The following is an 18,302-nucleotide window of genomic DNA, read 5'->3' on the forward strand; positions in this document are numbered from 1 at the left end:
AATCTTAGAAGCTACAATAGGGATCTTGCTATCATTTTAACTAGTAGATAGACTGATTCATGAGAAAGTTTTGCATACACATAATAAGCAATTACAGTAGGAAAGTTACACACACACACACACACACACACAGACATGCACACAAATGCTTGTTCCCATACATGGTGCCAGCTGTATGCACAATGTCAAGACCGCGCTTTGGCAGGTGGTTTGGGGTGGGGTGGGGGTTGTACCAAGTGCAGTGATTACTGGAGAAAAATGTGGGAGGCAGGAAGAGTGATTGGGGGTGAGTAATGGAGGCTGTCCATCTTCTGGTTAGGGATGTGAAAGAGTGGGGTAGCAGATGCACAGAACACGTATGTGATGCGTGGGAGTCTGAGCTAATGGGGGTGTAGCATATAATGAAGGTGACACGGAGAGGTGAATTGAGAGGGCATTATAGGACAGAGGAAGGGGAAGCTGCTGGTACGGGGACCGTCGATTAATGGAGATTGAGGCCAAGATGAAGCCAGGAGTGAAGGATGTGTTGCAAGAATAACTCCCATTTGCACAGTTCAGAAAAGCTGGTGGTGGACGAAAAATCTAAATCGTCCTGGTTATGAAGCAGCCAATGTAATCAAACAAGTTGTGCTCAGTTGCGCATTGTGTCACCAGACTTTTCTATTTAGTTCCTGCCCACAGTTTGGTGACAGTCATTCATTCTGATGGAAACCTGGTTGGTTGTCACACCAACATAAAAAGATGTATAGTGATTGCAGCAAAGTTGATATATTACATGGCTACTATCACAAGAGGCCCAGAGTCTGATGGGATAGGATAAGCCTGCAACAGGACTGGAGTAGGAGGTGCTGGATGGGTAGATTGAGCAAAACTTTCCAACAATTATTACCACCTAGTGGCTTCCTTCCAACTTAAAGCTCGTGCTGCCCACTCTTTGCTAATATTTTCTAATTTACATCTACTTTGTCTCTCCAGTGTTGTCCATCAGCACCTTGTCCTACATTTTCCCTCTCACCTCTTGTGACACCCTATAGCATTGTTCATGGCTGTTATGACTACATCACTCACTCTTCTAACAACTACCTCTTCACTGTATCACAGTTACAACACTTTCCAGCAACTAACCATCACATTTCATCTCCGAATCCACCCACGCTTCCTCACACATTGCTCTCATCAGAATTTTACATCTTTTCTTTTTGTGTCCCAGACTTGATGATAATTTACATGTGATCAAATGCCCTCATGTCACAGAACCATCCTATTGCCCTCAGCAAAATTTCTTCTGCCCTTTTCACTCCCCAAACTCATACTCTGTTATCTATTTCCCATTAAAATCACATAACGCCTTCATTTGTCCGTTTCCCCTAACATTCCTCATTTTCTTAGCACCACCCAACCCAAATGGACACCTGCTCCATCTAACTGCATGAGTTCAGGAAAGTTCCCTATCCCATACCCTGTTCCTTAAATGCTGCCTAAGGCAGAGGATGGTGTAACCATAATCCCTTTTCTGAAACCCACCCCTCCTTTCACTACAACCTTCACATATTCAGATTCCACCAGTCCTTATCCCTCACAAACCTGATTCTATAGAAAAACATCACCATGGCACAGGCATCCCAGAACGACCACTGCTCCTTCCGGAAGATACTGTTACTGTAGAATCCTAACTTGAAACCCTTGTTCTCAATACATAGAAGAGCATTCCAACCACCATCTCCATAAATTATCAACCCGTTGGCATCCTACCTCTGTCTTGGAGCACAACTACCCATCAACACCCATTCCCTCACAATGATCCACCTCATCAATCCTTCATAGCACCCACACTCTACACAGCTGAACTTTTCAATTTGCCACACCCTCCAAAACCCCATCACACCATAAGAAATCCAGAACCCATATTAACCTTAATCACTGTTGTTAATCTTTCCACTGAAAACCTCAGCCCCTCAGAAGTTCCAGTCCTATCCACAGGCCTCACGCTCAGTCCCACACCCAAGTTTACCCATGTTGGACTCGTCACAGACCTTCTCCTGATCCCTGTAACGGAAACACTTCTTTTCCACCAATCCATCTGATCATAGCCAACCTAATCCCAATAGTGAACCTTGCCTCTTCCAAGTTCATACCATCATCCAACCATGAACCTCCCTTCCTCCCACCCAATTACCCACCTTGCAGAAATTTCATACCTTCAACTTGGCCTCACCATCCTTCCTCAGGTCCCTTCCTAAGAACACTAACCTTTCAGCACAGGAGAGTATAGCAATACACAACCTCAAAACAGATCCTGAGCTAATCACCCCCCCTGCAGACAAAGGCTCCACTGCTGTTGCGAAGAATTGCAGTGACTATCTGACAGAAGGCTTCCGGTAACTGTCTGCCTCCTCCACTGACAAACTCTGTTATAGTCATACCACCCCAGAAGTTCATCATAACCTCAAATCCCTACTGAAATCTGTAGGTCCATTTCAGAATCTCTTCCCCAGTCCATCTCCCTCCTCTACACAATATCCCACACACCTACACACTCTCCAAAATCCACAAACCCAACAGTCCTGGATGTCCCATCACAGCTGGTTATTATGCTCCTACTGAAAAGAGTTTCTGTTCTTGTTGACCAACACCTCCAACCAATTGCCTGAAATCTAGACTTTCACATCAAAGACACGAATCATTGTTTTCATCAACTCTCCACCATCCCAACCCACTTACCTCCTGCAACCCTACTCTTCACTGTTGTTGCCATCTCCCTATACAGCAACATCCCTCATGCCCATGGCCTTTCTGCTATTGAGCACTACCTCTCCCAATATCCTTCAAACCCGAAACCCAATATCTCATTTCTCATATATCTTAGCAACTATATCCTACAACACAACTACATCTACTTTGAGGTAAAGATATCTGAACAAATCCACAGTACAGCCACTGTCACCCACGTGGCTACCTCCTAAGCAATCTTTTTATGGGCCATCTAGAGGAAATCTCCCTAGCCTCCCAAAGCCCCAAACTGCTTCTCTGGTTCACTGATGATATCTTCAGGATCTGGGCTCAGAGCCAAGACACCCTATCCTCATTCCTTCACAACCTCAACACCATCTCTACCATCTGCTTCACCTGCTCCTCCTCCAACCAATGTGCCACCTTCCTGGATGTTGGCCTCCACCTTATGGCTCCATCCACATTTCTGTCCATATGAAATCCACTAACCACCAACAGTATCTGCATTTCGACAGCTGCCACTACAACCTCACCGAAAACACTTCCTATACAACCTGGTCACCTGTGGATGGCTTTCTACAGTGATGGGAACTCTCTTGCTGAAAGTCTCACGATATCCTCCACCTACCACCCCTCCCCTCCCCTTGCTAGCTAACTGCACCTCCCTATTATTACCATATCTGACACAACCCCCATCCCACCTTAGTCCATCTGCCGAACTGCTCTCCTCGCATTGTCTGTCCAGCCAGCACCACCTCTTTCTGTGAAAGATAGGATGTACTCCTAAAGCTAGCTAGTTTTCTGTCTTTTTCGTGTATGCCTGTCAATGATTCAGTGCTTCTGCTTTTCAGTGAGTGGTCTTCTTTTCTTCTAAAGTATTTACATACTATAAATAAGCTGTCCAGTCACTGACACTTAGTTCTACTTGTGCAAAGATGGAATGGTTCACGAATTTCTTGTAACTCAAGAAATTAATTTTTACTGCTAAAGTGGGGCGTATTCTGAATAGTAAAATGAAGCCTAAATATTGCATGCAGTCTTCGGAGGAATATAACATAACAGTCAAACTTTGGTTGCTACTTAATTATTGGAAGTTAAAGCTAATATTTACTCAAAAGATGAGAGTTCTAGCCACTTGCAATCCATTGGACATCTTGGTGCCTAGAGTTTGACCACTGTTAGGCTCATCATTGGTGTAAACTATATCGGAAGGAATGCCATGTATTGAAGTTGTTGTAGTCGCTGGTTATTTGTTTAGCCAGTCCTCAAACTTAAGACCCAGTGAGCTGAGCTGCAGCCTTGCAGTTTGCTCCAAGAGGCGGTCTTGTCATCAGCTTGTGCAGATGCATGCAGATAATTGCAGTATGACTGTGATACTAAATAAGTTGAGAAGAAGCCCAGAAGGGCAATCCCATTGCTAACTAGTCCACTTAGACTCCTAATGGGCTTTACTATGCCCTCTTTCGTTGCAATGTTTGGTGAGAAACTTAGTGAAGAAACACTAGTTTTATTTGAGAATCCCATTTGTATTTATTATGTCAAGAGGAGCTAAATCATGTGAATTCTTTCAGTTAAAAAGTATCACTAGTAACTATTGGCAAGGATTTAATAATAGCTTTACAAGGCATGGAGGAGTACGAGAAAGATATAGACTTTATATATATCAGAGGATGTAAAAGTGGATTGGACAGTGGTCCAAGAAGTGAAACAGTGTGCTGTGGATGCATTTCTAAGTGAATTACTAGCAGAGATGTTAAGGAAATTGCAACGTTTCCCAGATATCCTGCAGGGAGCCATAACTTCCACCGTCACTCTGGCAGAAATAGAATCGTGACACATGGCCACATAATCGGACCCACAGTGATGTGCTACTATTGCCATTGGCCAAGTGATACATGATAGGACTGCAAAACACCAATGTGTGAGAACTGTTGTTTGTTGGGCCACCGAGAGCAAGAGAATGTGCAGAACAGCAATGGTCAGTGCACAGTAGACCACACCATGGTATGGGTGCGTTAAATGGATACAGAAATGCTGGAACCTCCAGGCAGAATTTCTAGTAAATACAGCCACTAGTCAGCAGTGCACAGTGTCAGTTACAGGCAGCCCATTAGGGAGATATTTTTAGTAGATACAGGAGCACATATTTCAGTTGTTAGTTACAGGTCCTTTGGGCTTGTCTGTATGTGTCCATCACAGTCAACATTAAGTGGAGTGGGTGGAAGTGTTGTAAATTCATAGGCATCAGGAAGGATTACATTTACCTTGGCCACCGTAACTTGCAGCTTTTATGCAAGTACTTGATTTGGTAGGCAGTAGCTGCAATTCTATACTTGGGTCGGATTTACTGGCTTCAAATCCAGGTATAGTTGACTTAAAGCAGCATACTGTGGAGCTTGATGAGGGTTTTGTTCCTCATGGCACCACAGCTGAGGATACCAAATTGATGCAACATGGTTCTGCCTTAACACCATCACTAAACAGCGATCATAATCACTCCAGCTCAACTTCTCTGATAAGATTCCAGAAGAAACTCCACAGATAATCTGGATGGATACTGGGATGAGTTGCCAACAGACACACTGTTTCTTGTGCAGTAACAAACTGAGTAGGGTACAACACTTGGTATGGCGCAGTATGTCACACGCTCAGAAGCATAAACAATGTAGAGTATTTCCTGTCAGTAAGGATAATTTTGGAGAAACTGGAGCTTGCTTAGCTTGTGGGACACTGATTGCAAATTTGGCAGGTGCTAGGTCAAGAGGAGATGGGGAATTAGATGCATTTATGGGTTCCACGCGTGGGGAAAGCTGATGACAAAGTCTTTTTTATGGGAAATTGGGTCACATTTACTGAAAAGAATAAACAGGCGAAAATGACTTTGCTACTAGGAGATTATGATGAATTATTCCATCCTAAAGGACCACTTCCAGCAATACATGTTATCCAGCATCAGAGTTACAGGAAGGATGTACGGCCAGTTTACAGGAAGATATACCGTATTCTGAACCATCTTAAACCAGTAGTGGAGTAACGGGCAAATCGCTAATTCCCAAATGGAATTACAGACATAACTTAGAGTCCATTGCAGCATCTATAGTTACCATTCCTAAAAATGAACAAACACATAGCCGCTGATGTACACCCATTCTCTACCACCACAGAGGCTTTAGACAACCTGGGGCGGTGCAAGGATTTCATACCACCAACTAGAAGTGGCACCAGAAGACAGGCCTAAAGCAGCACTTATAGTTACTATAGAGCAATATCAATATCACCATATGCCCTTCAATACTAATGAGCATGGTGTTCAACCCAGTTAGCAAAGAACAGCGAACCAGTGACCATAAGGCCATTATACAATCACTGAAAACAACTGTAAATAGGAATGTCAAGAAAGGTAGGAAGACGTCACTGCTAAGTAAGTGCCACCAGAAAATGACTTTAGATTACCTGAGAAGTCAACACGAAACATTCTTCTCTGAGCGGAAAATGCTGAGTATAAATGGACAATGTCCAAAAATATTGTACAATATGCCTCAGACAGGTATCTGCAGAGCAAAGTTGTAATGGAGGCGAAGGATCTCCTGTGGATGAACCAGTATGTTAGAAAGCTGCCCCAAAAGCAAAGACAGCTTCACTGCTGATTTTTAAATGAAATCAAAGCCTCACAGACAAATAAAAACTCCACAAGGCCAATATTAGCACAAGGAGACCGACAGGTGAAGCATTCCAAGAATTTGAAAGTAAAACTCTGACAAAAAATGCTATGAAGTGTTTGTCTTATGCTAAATCAATAAACAAATCAAAGCCATGTGTTCAGACACCCTTTGATCGTAATGGCACTGAAACGGAGGGTGACTGAAACAAGGCCAAAATACCAACTTCCTTTTTCGAAAATTCTTTCACCGAGGAATACTGTACTGGTATTGCAGTTCTTTCTTGAAACAGTCACATAAAAATTGCAATGACATATCAGAATAAATTACTGTGGGATATAAAAGAAACTGAAATTGTACAGCAGAGGAAAGAATGCTGGACCTCACAAGCTACCAATACGATTCTACACAGAGTACGCAAAAGAAGTTGCTCCTCTTCTAGCAACAGTGTATAGGTCTCTTGAGGATTGAAGCATTCCTAATAATTGGAGAAAACCACAGATAATTCCCATTTTCAAGACGAGTCATTGAACAGATGCACAATACTATAGGCCTATCACTGACCGATCTGTTGCAGAATTTTAGAATACGTTTCACGCTAATGTATTAAGACACATCTACAGAGTGAAAATCTGCTCTGTAGGAATCAATATGGATTTTGCGAACAGTTGTGTGAAACCCAACTCACTCTGTCTGTCCCCACGAAGCACAAGGCAATAGATGCAAAAGCCTATGTCGATACTGTGTTCCTCAGCTTTCAGATGGCATTCAGTACAGTTCCATACAGTTGGCTAATAAACAAAACAAGAAAGTACAGAATATCAGACCAGTTGTGTGATTAGGTTGAAAAGTTTTTGCAGATGATGCTGTTATACAGCCTACAAAGAACTAACGACAGAAGAAAATTGTGTCGGAATACTTGGTGCAGGGACTGGCAACTGACCCCCAATAGAAACATATGCAACATTTTGCACTAAAAAGGCAGAAAGCTCCATTATTGTATGATTACACAATTTCTGAACAATTGCTGGAAGCAGTCATGTCCATTAAATATCCAGGAGTACATATACACAGCAAGTTAAAGTGGAACAGCAACATAAAACTAATAACAGGTAAAAATAAAACAATGGAAAATCCATGCTGGAATGTAACAACATTATTAAAAGGAAAGTTGCTATTCACCATATGGCAGAGATGCTGAGTCACAGATAGGCACAATAAAAAGACTGCGACAAATACAAAACTGAGGTCTCAGTTGCCCGAGACTGCAGTCATGCGTGTGTGAGTTGTGTTTGCATGAGTGTGTATGCATGTGTCTGTCATCTAATTTTAACGAAGGCCTTACTGGCCGAAAACTGTATTTGTGGCAGTATTTTTATCGTGTATATCTGTGACTCAGCATCTCCACTTTAGGGTGAGTAGCAACTTTCCTTTTCATAATATAATAACAGGAAAGGCAGATGCCAGACAGATCCGTTGGAAGAATCCTCATAAAGTTTGGTGTACCCATAAAGTGCCTGTATGAGCAATGCTTTAATGTTGCTCATCAGTCTGAGACCTTTACCAGATATGATTGATAGAGTGAATAGATAAGATTCACAGAAGAAAAGTGTGTTTTATTACAGGTTGTTTTAGGAAGTATGGAAGTGTCCCTGAGATGGTGACCCAACTCCATAGACAGACGTTACATGAGAAGCGCCATGCATCACGCCATGGTTTTCAAAAGCAGACATTCTTAGAAAAGTCAATCAAGATAGTGCTTCCTCCTATGTATCTCTCACGAAAAGGTGATGAAGGTATGATTACAGCTCACACAGAGGCTTACCAACAATTGTCCCCCACACCATTCATGAAAGAACAGAAAAGAAGGCAAGTGACAGTGGTAAACAATGTGCCCTCTGCCACATACCACGAGGTGGTTTGCCAAGTACAGATGTAGATGTAAGATTGCAGAAAGTGCTGAACAGAGCTGTTGCCTCACCTAGAGTTTGCTCTCCAGGCAGTAGGCTACTAGGGTCATACCATTGCCTAGAAAGGAATCAAACCTGACCTGTTTGGCCACTGTGGCTGTACCAGATCAAAACATTTAGACAATTGTTCATGCTGTCATAACCCAATGGTTACTAAAATTTCAAGCTCTTGTCACGGCCTGGGCTTCAAATTCCATGTGGGAACTGCTGACAACTGTGCAGGTTGACGGGGTAAAAAATTATGGACAAGTCCATACTGATGCAAATGTAAAGGTTGTATTAAGAATGTACACTGAACCATTGGCAACTGATGCCACGGAGGCACAGAAGTGGGAGCAGCATGAAAAATAGATATAGGGCTGAGGAAAGAAGTAAAAGATGGACCAAACCTGCCAGTTGGTAGTCTGTTAGAGTGGGAGAAATAATTGAAAGCCCTGCCAACAGAAGGACACAGTAGAAGAACATAAAATGGCACATAAGAGAGAACCAGTATGGTGAAGAGGTACAGAAAATAACAATGAAATTGAGGGACAGGAGGTGGCTACACAAATGAAAGTGGTAAAATCACCAGGACCTGGAAATGTGCAAATTGTGTTAGAGAGGTATGGCCCAAGTAGTCTGTATAAATATCTAAGCAATGTGTTTAATAGAATGTATGCAGTATGGGGAGGAAATTTCAGCAGAATGGTACTTATCATATCTGAACTCTAAGAGATGTAGAAAAGGAAGGAAGAAAGCTCGCATATTATCACTGTAGTAGCAGTGTAACAAGATGAATTAGCAGGTTTTGTTATTGTTGTTGCTTCATCTCCCAGTACATACTGCAGCCTACATCCTTCTGAATCTGCTTAGTGTATTCACCTCTTGGTATCCCTCTATGAATTTTACCCTCCACGCTGACCTCCAATACTAAATTGGTGATCCCTTGATGCCTCAGAACATGATGTCCTACCAACCGATCCCTTCTTCTAGTCAAGTTATGCCACAAACTCCTCTTCTCCCCAATTCTATTCAGTACCCCCTCATTAGTTATGTGATCTACCCATCTAATCTTCAGCATTTTTCTGTAGCACCACTTTTCAAAAGCTTCTATTCTCTTCTTGTCCAAACTCTTTATCGTCCATGTTTCACTTCCATACATGGCCACACTCCATACAAATACTTTCAGAAACGAATTCCTGACACTTAAATCTATACTCGACGTCAACAAATTTCTCTTCTTCAGAAACGCTTTGCTTGCCATTGCCAATCTACATTTTATATCCTCTCTACTTCGACCATCATCAGTTATTTTGCTCCCCAAATAGCAAAATTCCTTTACTACTTTAAATGTCTCATTTCCTAATCTAATTCCCTCAGCTTCACCCGACTTAATTAGACTATATTCCATTATCCTCGTTTTGCTTTTGTTGATGTTCATCTTATATCCTCCTTTCAAGACACTGTCCATTCCATTCAACTGCTCTTCCAAGTCCTTTGCTGTCTCTGACAGAATTACAATGTCATCGGCGAACCTTAAAGTTTTTATATCTTCTCCATGGATTTTAATACCTACTTCGAATTTTTCTTTTGTTTCCTTTACTGCTTGCTCAATATACAGATTGAATAACATCGGGGAGAGGCTACAACCCTGTCTCACTCCCTTCCCAACCACTGCTTCCCTTTCATGCCCCTCGACTCCCTATAACTGCCATCTGGTTTCTGTACAATTTGTTAATAGCCTTTCGCTCCCTGTATTTTACCCCTGTCACCTTCAGTCAACATTCTCAAAAGCTTTCTCTGAGTCTACAAATGCTAGAAATGTAGGTTTGCCTTTTCTTAATCTAGCTCCTAAGATACGCCGTAGGGTATTGCCTCACATGTTCCAACATTTCTACGGAAACCAAACTAATCTTCCCGGAGGTCGGCTTCTACCAGTTTTTCCATTCGTCTGTAAAGAATTTGCGTTAGTATTTTGCAGACGTGGCTTATTAAACTGATAGTTTGGTAATTTTCACATCTGTCAACACCTGCTTTCTCTGGGATTGGAATTATTATACTCTTCTTGAAGTCTGAGGGTGTTTCGCCTGTCTCATACACTTTGCTCACCATATGGTAGAGATTTGTCAGGACTGGCTCTCCCAAGGCTGTCAGTAGTTCTAATGGAATACTGTCTACTCCCGGGGCCTTGTTTCGACTTAGTTCTTTCAGTGCTCTGTCAAACTCTTCATGCAGTATCTTATCTCCCATTTCATCTTCATCTACATCCTCTTCCATTTCCATAATATTGCCCTCAAGTACATCGCCCAATACACACTCCTTCCACCTTTCTGCTTTCCCTTCTTTGCTTAGAACTGGGTTTCCATCTGAGCTCTTGATATTCATACAAGTGGTTCTCTTTTCTCCAAAGGTCTCTTTAATTTTCCTGTAGGCAGTACCTATCTTACCCCTTCTGAGATAAGCCTCTACATCCTTACATTTGTCCTCTAGCCATCCCTGCTTAGCCATTTTGCACTTCCTGTCAATCTAATTTTTGAAACGTTTGTATCCCTTTTTGCCTGCTTCATTTACTGAATTTTTATATTTTCTCCTTTCATCAATTAAATTCACTATTTCTTCTGTTACCCAAGGATTTCTACTAGCCCTAGTATTTTTACCTAATTGATCCTCTGCTGCCTTCACTACTTCATCCCTCAAAGCTACCCATTCTTCTTCTACTGTATTTCTTTCCCCCATTCTTGTCAATTGTTCCCTTATGCTCTCCCTGAAACACTGTACAACCTCTGGTTTTTTCAGTTTATCCAGGTCCCATCTCCTTAAATTCCCACCTTTTTGCAGTTTCTTCAGTTTTAATCTACAGTTCATAACCAATAGATTGTGGTCACAGTCCACATCTGCCCCTGGAAATGTCTTACAATTTAAAACCTGGTTCCTAAATCTCTGTCTTACCATTATATAATCTATCTGAAACCTGTCAGTATCTCCAGGTTTCTTCCATGTATACAACCTTCTTTTATGATTCTTGAAGCAAGTGTTAGCTATGATTAAGTTATACTCTGTGCAAGATTCTACCAGGTGGCTTCCTCTTTCATTTCTTACCCCCAGTCCATATTCACCTACTACGTTTCTTTCTCTTCCTTTTCCTACTATCGAATTCCAGTCACCAATGACTATTAAATTTTCGTCTCCCTTCACTATCTGAATAATTTCTTTTACCTCATCATACATTTCTTCAATTTCTTCATCATCTGTAGAGCTAGTTGGCATATAAACTTGTACTACTGTAGTAGGCGTGGGCTTCGTGTCTATCTTGGTCACAATAAGGCATTCACTATGCTGTTTGTAGTAGCTTACCTGCACTTCTATTTTTTTTATTCATTATTAAACCTACTCCTGCATTACTCGTATTTGATTTTGTATTTATAACCCTGTATTCACCTGACCAGAAGTCTTGTTCCTCCTGCCACTGAACTTCGCTAATTCCCACTATATCTAACTTTAATCTATCCATTTCCCTTTTTAAATTTTCTAACCTACCTGCCCGATTAAGGGATCTGACATTCCACGCTCCAATCTGTAGAACGCCAGTTTTCTTTCTCCTGATAACGACGTCCTCTTGAGTAGTCCCCGCCCGGCGATCTGAATGGGGGACTATTTTACCTCCGGAATATTTTACCCAAGGTGACACCATCATCATTTAACCATACAGTAAAGCAGGCTTTATGGGGGGGATTTTTTAACCACGAATGGAGAAGATTATAACTGAATTGGAAGAACAGACAGGTCCTGTGTAGATAACATCTTTATCTTATGACAGATCATGGAGAAGAGATTGGAAAGGAATCCAAGCAGTCATTTGGTTTCCATATGACACAGTGTCATTAAAGATATTGTTTGAGTAGTTGTGGTCACCGCCTTATAGTAGGCACCTTCAGTGCCGGGCGGGAGGGTTTGCGTGCTTCGGTGAAGTCGAGAGCTATGCCGGCGGTAGCATAGCTACTGGCAGGGTCTCCCAAGCCGGACTGGTCCCGACAGAGGAGCCAGACAAAGTGTGTCCCACAACATAGGGCAGGGAGGGCTCTAGAGGCATAGTGAAGCCAGCTTCCCTAGAGGAGTAAACCTCATACAAATCCTGGTCCTCCAGGTTGGGGGTTGGGCATGGGGCTGATAACCCCATACTGTAAAAAAAAAGAATATTACGGAAATTCAACAGAAGCCTCGGAAACTGGATGGAAAGCATGTATCACGACCCCGGCAAAGGAAACGGATAAAGGATCTAACAGTAGCATCATGGAATGTGAGGACAATGGTTCAGCCTGGAAAGATGAAAGAAATAGCCAATGAAATTTTAAAATTCAAATATGATATTGTAGGGCTACAGGAAATAAGATGGCAGGGGAATGGGCAGATAGATAAACCTGAGTACTCATTGGTATATAGTGGACCAGAAGAAAGAACAGGCCAACTTGGAACAGGGTTTATAATAACTAGGGAAGTTAGGAAAAGCCTTCTACAATTTGAACCCATAAATGAAAGGATGTGCAGACTCAGAGTAAAAGGTAAATTTAGGAATATATCAATAGTTAATGCACATGCACCAACAGAGGAAAAAGAGGATACAATTAAAGAACAGTTCTACGAAGACTTGGAAAAAGTATACGGTGCAGTACCTAAATATGACCTGATGCTAGTAATAGGAGATTTTAATGCAAAAATAGGGAGGAATGAACATCTGGGAAATACGGAAGCATCCGATCTAACCCGTCGGCTTTGACCCATGATGTCACAAATATAGCGGAAACGACAATTCCAATATGGCGGATATAGAAACGTTGCATACGTATCACAAAGACGAAAACACATAGAAAAACAACACACACAAAGGTTTCACAAGAACAATCTGCTAACATTGATAGCAAACAAAGATAATAATAAACAAGTGGTACTCAAGGCCAGGAAGGGGGGGGCTGCGCCCCCCCTGACCCCCCCCGCCAAAAAAAAAACTCCCAACCTAACCTCATATTCAGGGCTACGCTACAGATCAATGTGTAGGTCAATCAAAAGATAAAAAAAAGAAACAAATAAAAAAAAATAAAAAAACAATATTGATTCATTAGACATAACGAGTAGCGACAAAACATATAGACCATAAAGATTGAACAATCTAATGGCAAACTCATAAAAGCCTCATAGACGACGTTAAAACAAAAAGTACAGTAAAAAGGTAAACTATATATTACAGGCCCTAAAACTCCTACTAAGGTAACGTCAACGAGGCAACATCTACAAACACGCCACACTCACAAACCAAACTCCGCGCCGTAATGACGTCACACACCACAACACCCTTACGTCACGGGTCAAAGCCGATGCGTGAGATCGGATGTTTCTGTTGACCCAACATCTGTATGGAGTTTCTGGAAAATATTCACTACATGAAGAAAACAATGAGAATGGAGACTTACTATGCCAATTCGCAGCAAGGAATAATATGATTATTAAAAGTACCTGCTTTCCACATAAAAGGATCCATCTGGGTACTTGGAAGTCTGCAGCCAATGGAGTAGTCAATCAGATTGATCATATTTTAGTGATTGCACGCCACTCCACGTCAGTTACGGATGTACGGAGCTGCAGAGGACCAAACTGTGATTCAGACCACTTTCTGATAAAATCAGTCTTGAGAGAGAAACTGTCACTAACAAATGGCAACAGAATGGGAAAGATGATGAAATGGAATACAGACAAATTGAACATCCCTGATGAAGTAAAAAAATACCAAGTAACACTAAGCAGAAAGTTGAGCAATGAAGAGACCACAGTAGTAGATGAAAGGTGGAACAGGTTTGAAAAAGCCATTAAGGATGCTGCAGAGGAAATAATAGGCATAAGAAGGAACAGAAGAACCCAGGAGTGGTTTGATGAAGATTGCAGGTCAGCAACAGAGGAAAAGAACAGGGCAAGAACAAAAATGCTACAGAGAGAAACCAGAAATAATATGGAATAATATAGAGAATTAAGGAGAAGAGCTAACAGACTGTGCAAGAGAAAGAAAAGAGAGTGGAATAAGAAAAAATTTCAAGAACTAGAAGAACTAAAGGAACAGAGTGAAATAAGAAAGTTCTATCATGCCATAGGCAAAATGAAGAATAGATTCCAACCAAAAACAATGGCCTGTTCCAGTAAAGATGGGAAAATGATAAGGGAGGAAGAACAGATAGTGGGAAGATGGGCAGAATATTTCAAAGATACACTAAGCACCAGCCTAGAAGATGAAGAGACAGCTGCACAGGAGGGAAGAGTGGAGCTGGAAGTAGACAATGAAACCAATGAGGCAAGAAAGCCAACACTACAAGAGGTCTCCCAGGCTGTGAACAAGTCAAAAAACAATCGAGCCCCTGGGGAAGACAGCATAATTGCTGAATTAATAAAAACTGGTGGTGAGGCTGTAATAAAGGAACTGCACACATTAATATCAGATATATGGGAAACAGAAACTATGCCAGATAATTGGAAAATTGGAATAATAGTCCCCATTTATAAGAAAGGGGACAGAACAGCATGTGAAAACTATAGAGGTGTAACACTCCTAAGTACAGCTTATAAGATCTTCACAAGTATATTAAACGAAAGGATACGGAAGTGTGCAGAAGGCATACTAGGGGAATATCAGTGTGGCTTTCGACCGGGCAGAGGAACAACTGATCAAATATTTGTGATAAGGCAAATGATGGAAAAGTTCTATGAATATGATATAGATCTGCATTTCTTATTCATCGATTTCAAACAAGCCTTTGACAGCATAAATCGGCAAGAACTATACAGAGTACTGAAAGAAGTTGGTATATGTGCTAAATTAATAAGACTAATCAGAATGACAATGACACAGACAAGAGCAAAAGTAAAGGTCCTTAGCAGAACAAGTGAAAGCTTTGACTTTAATAAAGGTGTGAAGCAAGGGGATAGTCTCTCCACTGTCCTATTCAACATTGCCCTGCATAGTGCAGTAAATAAAATCAACAAAAGAGGCACCATATTTATGAAAACTAGCCAGATATGTGCATACGCTGATGGCATTGCTATAGTAGGAAGAAATACCAATACACTCCTAGAAACATACCGGGCAATGGAAACAGAAGCCTTAAAAATTGGCCTCATAGTAAATGTAAACAAAACAAAATATATGGTAATGTCACAATCTGAGGCCAGAAGAACCCCTAAAAACCTAAACATCAATGGGAAAAGCTTCAATGGAGTGTTCTCTTTTAACTACTTGGGAGCCCTAATAACAAATGAACAGTATTGGAAAGGCTATAAGGGAAAGAATACAAGCAGGAAACAGAGCTTACTTTGCAAATATGCAGCTTTTCAAAAGTAGCCTTGTTACAAGAAAAACTAAATTGCTAATATATAATTCCCTAGTCCGCCCAGTTATCACATACGGCTCAGAGGTATGGACGTTGACAGAAAACGATAAAAATGCTCTAAGAAGCATTGAGCGGAAAATACTACACAAAATCTATGGGCCAATAAGGGAGGAAGAAGGCTGGAGAATATGCTACAATGCTGAATTACAGGAGTTAATACAAGGCAGGGACATAGTAAAATTTGTTGAATCACAGCGAATACGATGGCTAGGACACTTGGAGAGAATGGCAGAGGATAGAATTCCAAAGAAAATGATGAAAGGTATGATCCATTCAGTTAGGCGAAAAGGGAGACCTAGAAGAAGATGGATCGATGAGGTAATAATGGATATCAGCAATATGGGAGTACGGGGGTGGAAAAAAGCAGCAAATAACCGAGAAGTGTGGAGGAAGATTGTTGAAGAAGCCAAGGCTCACCAAGGGCTGTAGAGCTACTGAAGAAGAAGTTGTGGTCACAGGAAAAACCAAACATATATGTAAGAAGTATCATAAATCCCCACAAGTCAGCAGAATTTGCCATTAGGGTGAGGAAAGAAATTTCTAGAGAGACCTCCAGAATAACTAAACGTCTGAAACAAGCACATAGTCGCTCTATCTCCCAGTCTCTTTATGATGTATGTGCACAATACACAAGATCTCTGGGGTAGAAAGTACATGCCAAGGAGTATTAAAGTAGGGAACAAGTGTATGTATACACTATTCTATGCTGTTCATCAGGTTGCAGTAGTAAATGACAAAGATGATATATGTTAAACATGAATACAAAAAGTGGGGTAGAATATATACGTGTTGCAGAGGGAAGTAACTTGAACATGGGCAGACCTTAAGTTAAATTTTACAAAGAGTTTAGTAGCATCCTATTACATGATGGAAGATGTGACACACACATTCGACAACCGATCAGGCAGGAAAGGGCAGCTATCTAAAAATTAAATCGTCTTCTTTGGTCGTCAAAGGTGAGTTTAAATGTTAAAATGGTATTATAAAAATGTACTGTGGAAGCAATGACAAGTTAAGGTAGTGCATATTGTGAACTCACAGAATAAAATAAAAAAAGAGACTTTTAGATCTTCAGAAACGGACTACTTGAGAAGAGCACGTAGAATTGCCTGATTTGAATGCATAAGAAATGAGGAAATAAGAGGAAGGATGAAGACCTTTTAGGCTACAGAAATACAGAGTAGAAGACAGGATAGTTACAGTATGTCATATGCATGGAAGAGGCAGATGTCCAAAGAGAGCACTTTCATGGCATCCTCCTGGAAGGAGGAGGAGACCACAAGAAGGGTGGCTAAAGGGTATCCAAGATGTGCTAGAAAGAAGGGGAATAGAAGAGGATGAAGAAGAATGGCAAGATTGAGGTGCTTAGTGACACAGATGCAGCAACAACTATAGGACTCCATGACAAGAAAACACAATATTAATAGTAGTGTTGTGAACCTAATGCAGCCCTGTAAAAAAAAGCTGCACAAATATCAAGTCTGATCTTTTAAACTTTCAGACTAGGGCAAAACTTGGCAACTTGCTTTAATTGTTCAAAAACTTTACTGAGTCTCGAAACACAAGTATGTAGAATGGTGTGCTACAGTATCAGTCAGGTGTAATTGAAATGCTCACATAACCCGTCACGGGTAAAGCAGTTACAACACTTTTTTCAATGGTAGGATGCCAGGGGAAAGCCACTGATTTACATACGAGGTTGTTTACAAAACACTTGTGCGACCGTTCTACAATACTGCAGTAGTGTGGGATCCATACCAAACAGAACTTAAAGTGTTTTGAACGTATACACTGATGGGCAACATTAACAGCTTCAGGTTTGTTTGAACCGCCCGAGAGCGTCACGAAGTGCTGAGAAACGTGAACGGTATCATGTTTATGCGGCGAAGTCACATTTCTCTGACGCTTTAGCACAGCAAACTATAGCCTATCACCATGACAAAATTCGGCTACTTAAATAAGTTTAAGATACTTTGCCTACTAACAAGCTGCAGAACCACAAACTTGCCGCTATGTTGTTATGTTCTGGGAACTAGATATCCATCAATGTATCCTGGAAGTGTATTCAGTGTGATATATACAATCATTAACTTTTTTGTTCACAGACAAATATTTATTGGATTAGTTGTAAATTCTCATATTTTTCCGAGCTCTCTCCGGTCAAGAACCCACATTATCAATCAAATAGTTGAAAGGAGGAGTGTAACACAATACAATACGGCATGTTAGTCAGTACACGTAAATTTCGACCCAGTACAGAATTTTGGAACTGGAAATATTAAACTATAGCAGAACCAACTTTCTCCTTCAACTACACTTCTAATTAGGCCACCACTCACACGTAACACTTCTTCGGAGCAAACCACTTTTACTAGATGATCGAATTTTGTAGTGCCAACAGTAACGAACACACGTTTTTGCACCATACTTTCGTTAAAACTGATGTTGTGACGTAGGTAGATCGTTGATAAACATTGAGCCACGTATCGATAGTGTGTGTGCGTGTATATGTGCGTATTGTGATTATCGAATCAGCA

At 41.1% G+C, this 18,302-nt stretch overlaps 1 protein-coding gene across 1 annotated transcript in view; it reads right to left on the minus strand.

Annotated features, from left to right (window-relative positions):
* The window catches only part of LOC126260881 (UDP-N-acetylglucosamine transferase subunit ALG13 homolog), a 36,600-nt gene extending 18,341 nt beyond the window's left edge, over window positions 1-18,259 (minus strand). The window contains exon 1 of the mRNA XM_049958324.1: window positions 18,105-18,259. Coding sequence (XP_049814281.1) covers window positions 18,105-18,191 — 87 coding nt within the window. The 5' untranslated portion in view covers window positions 18,192-18,259. The remainder of the gene's footprint in view (window positions 1-18,104) is intronic.
* Between the last annotated feature and the right edge of the window lie 43 nt (window positions 18,260-18,302).

This window comes from Schistocerca nitens, chromosome 5 (genome assembly GCF_023898315.1).
Source record: "Schistocerca nitens isolate TAMUIC-IGC-003100 chromosome 5, iqSchNite1.1, whole genome shotgun sequence".
NCBI classification, from domain to species: domain Eukaryota; kingdom Metazoa; phylum Arthropoda; class Insecta; order Orthoptera; family Acrididae; genus Schistocerca; species Schistocerca nitens.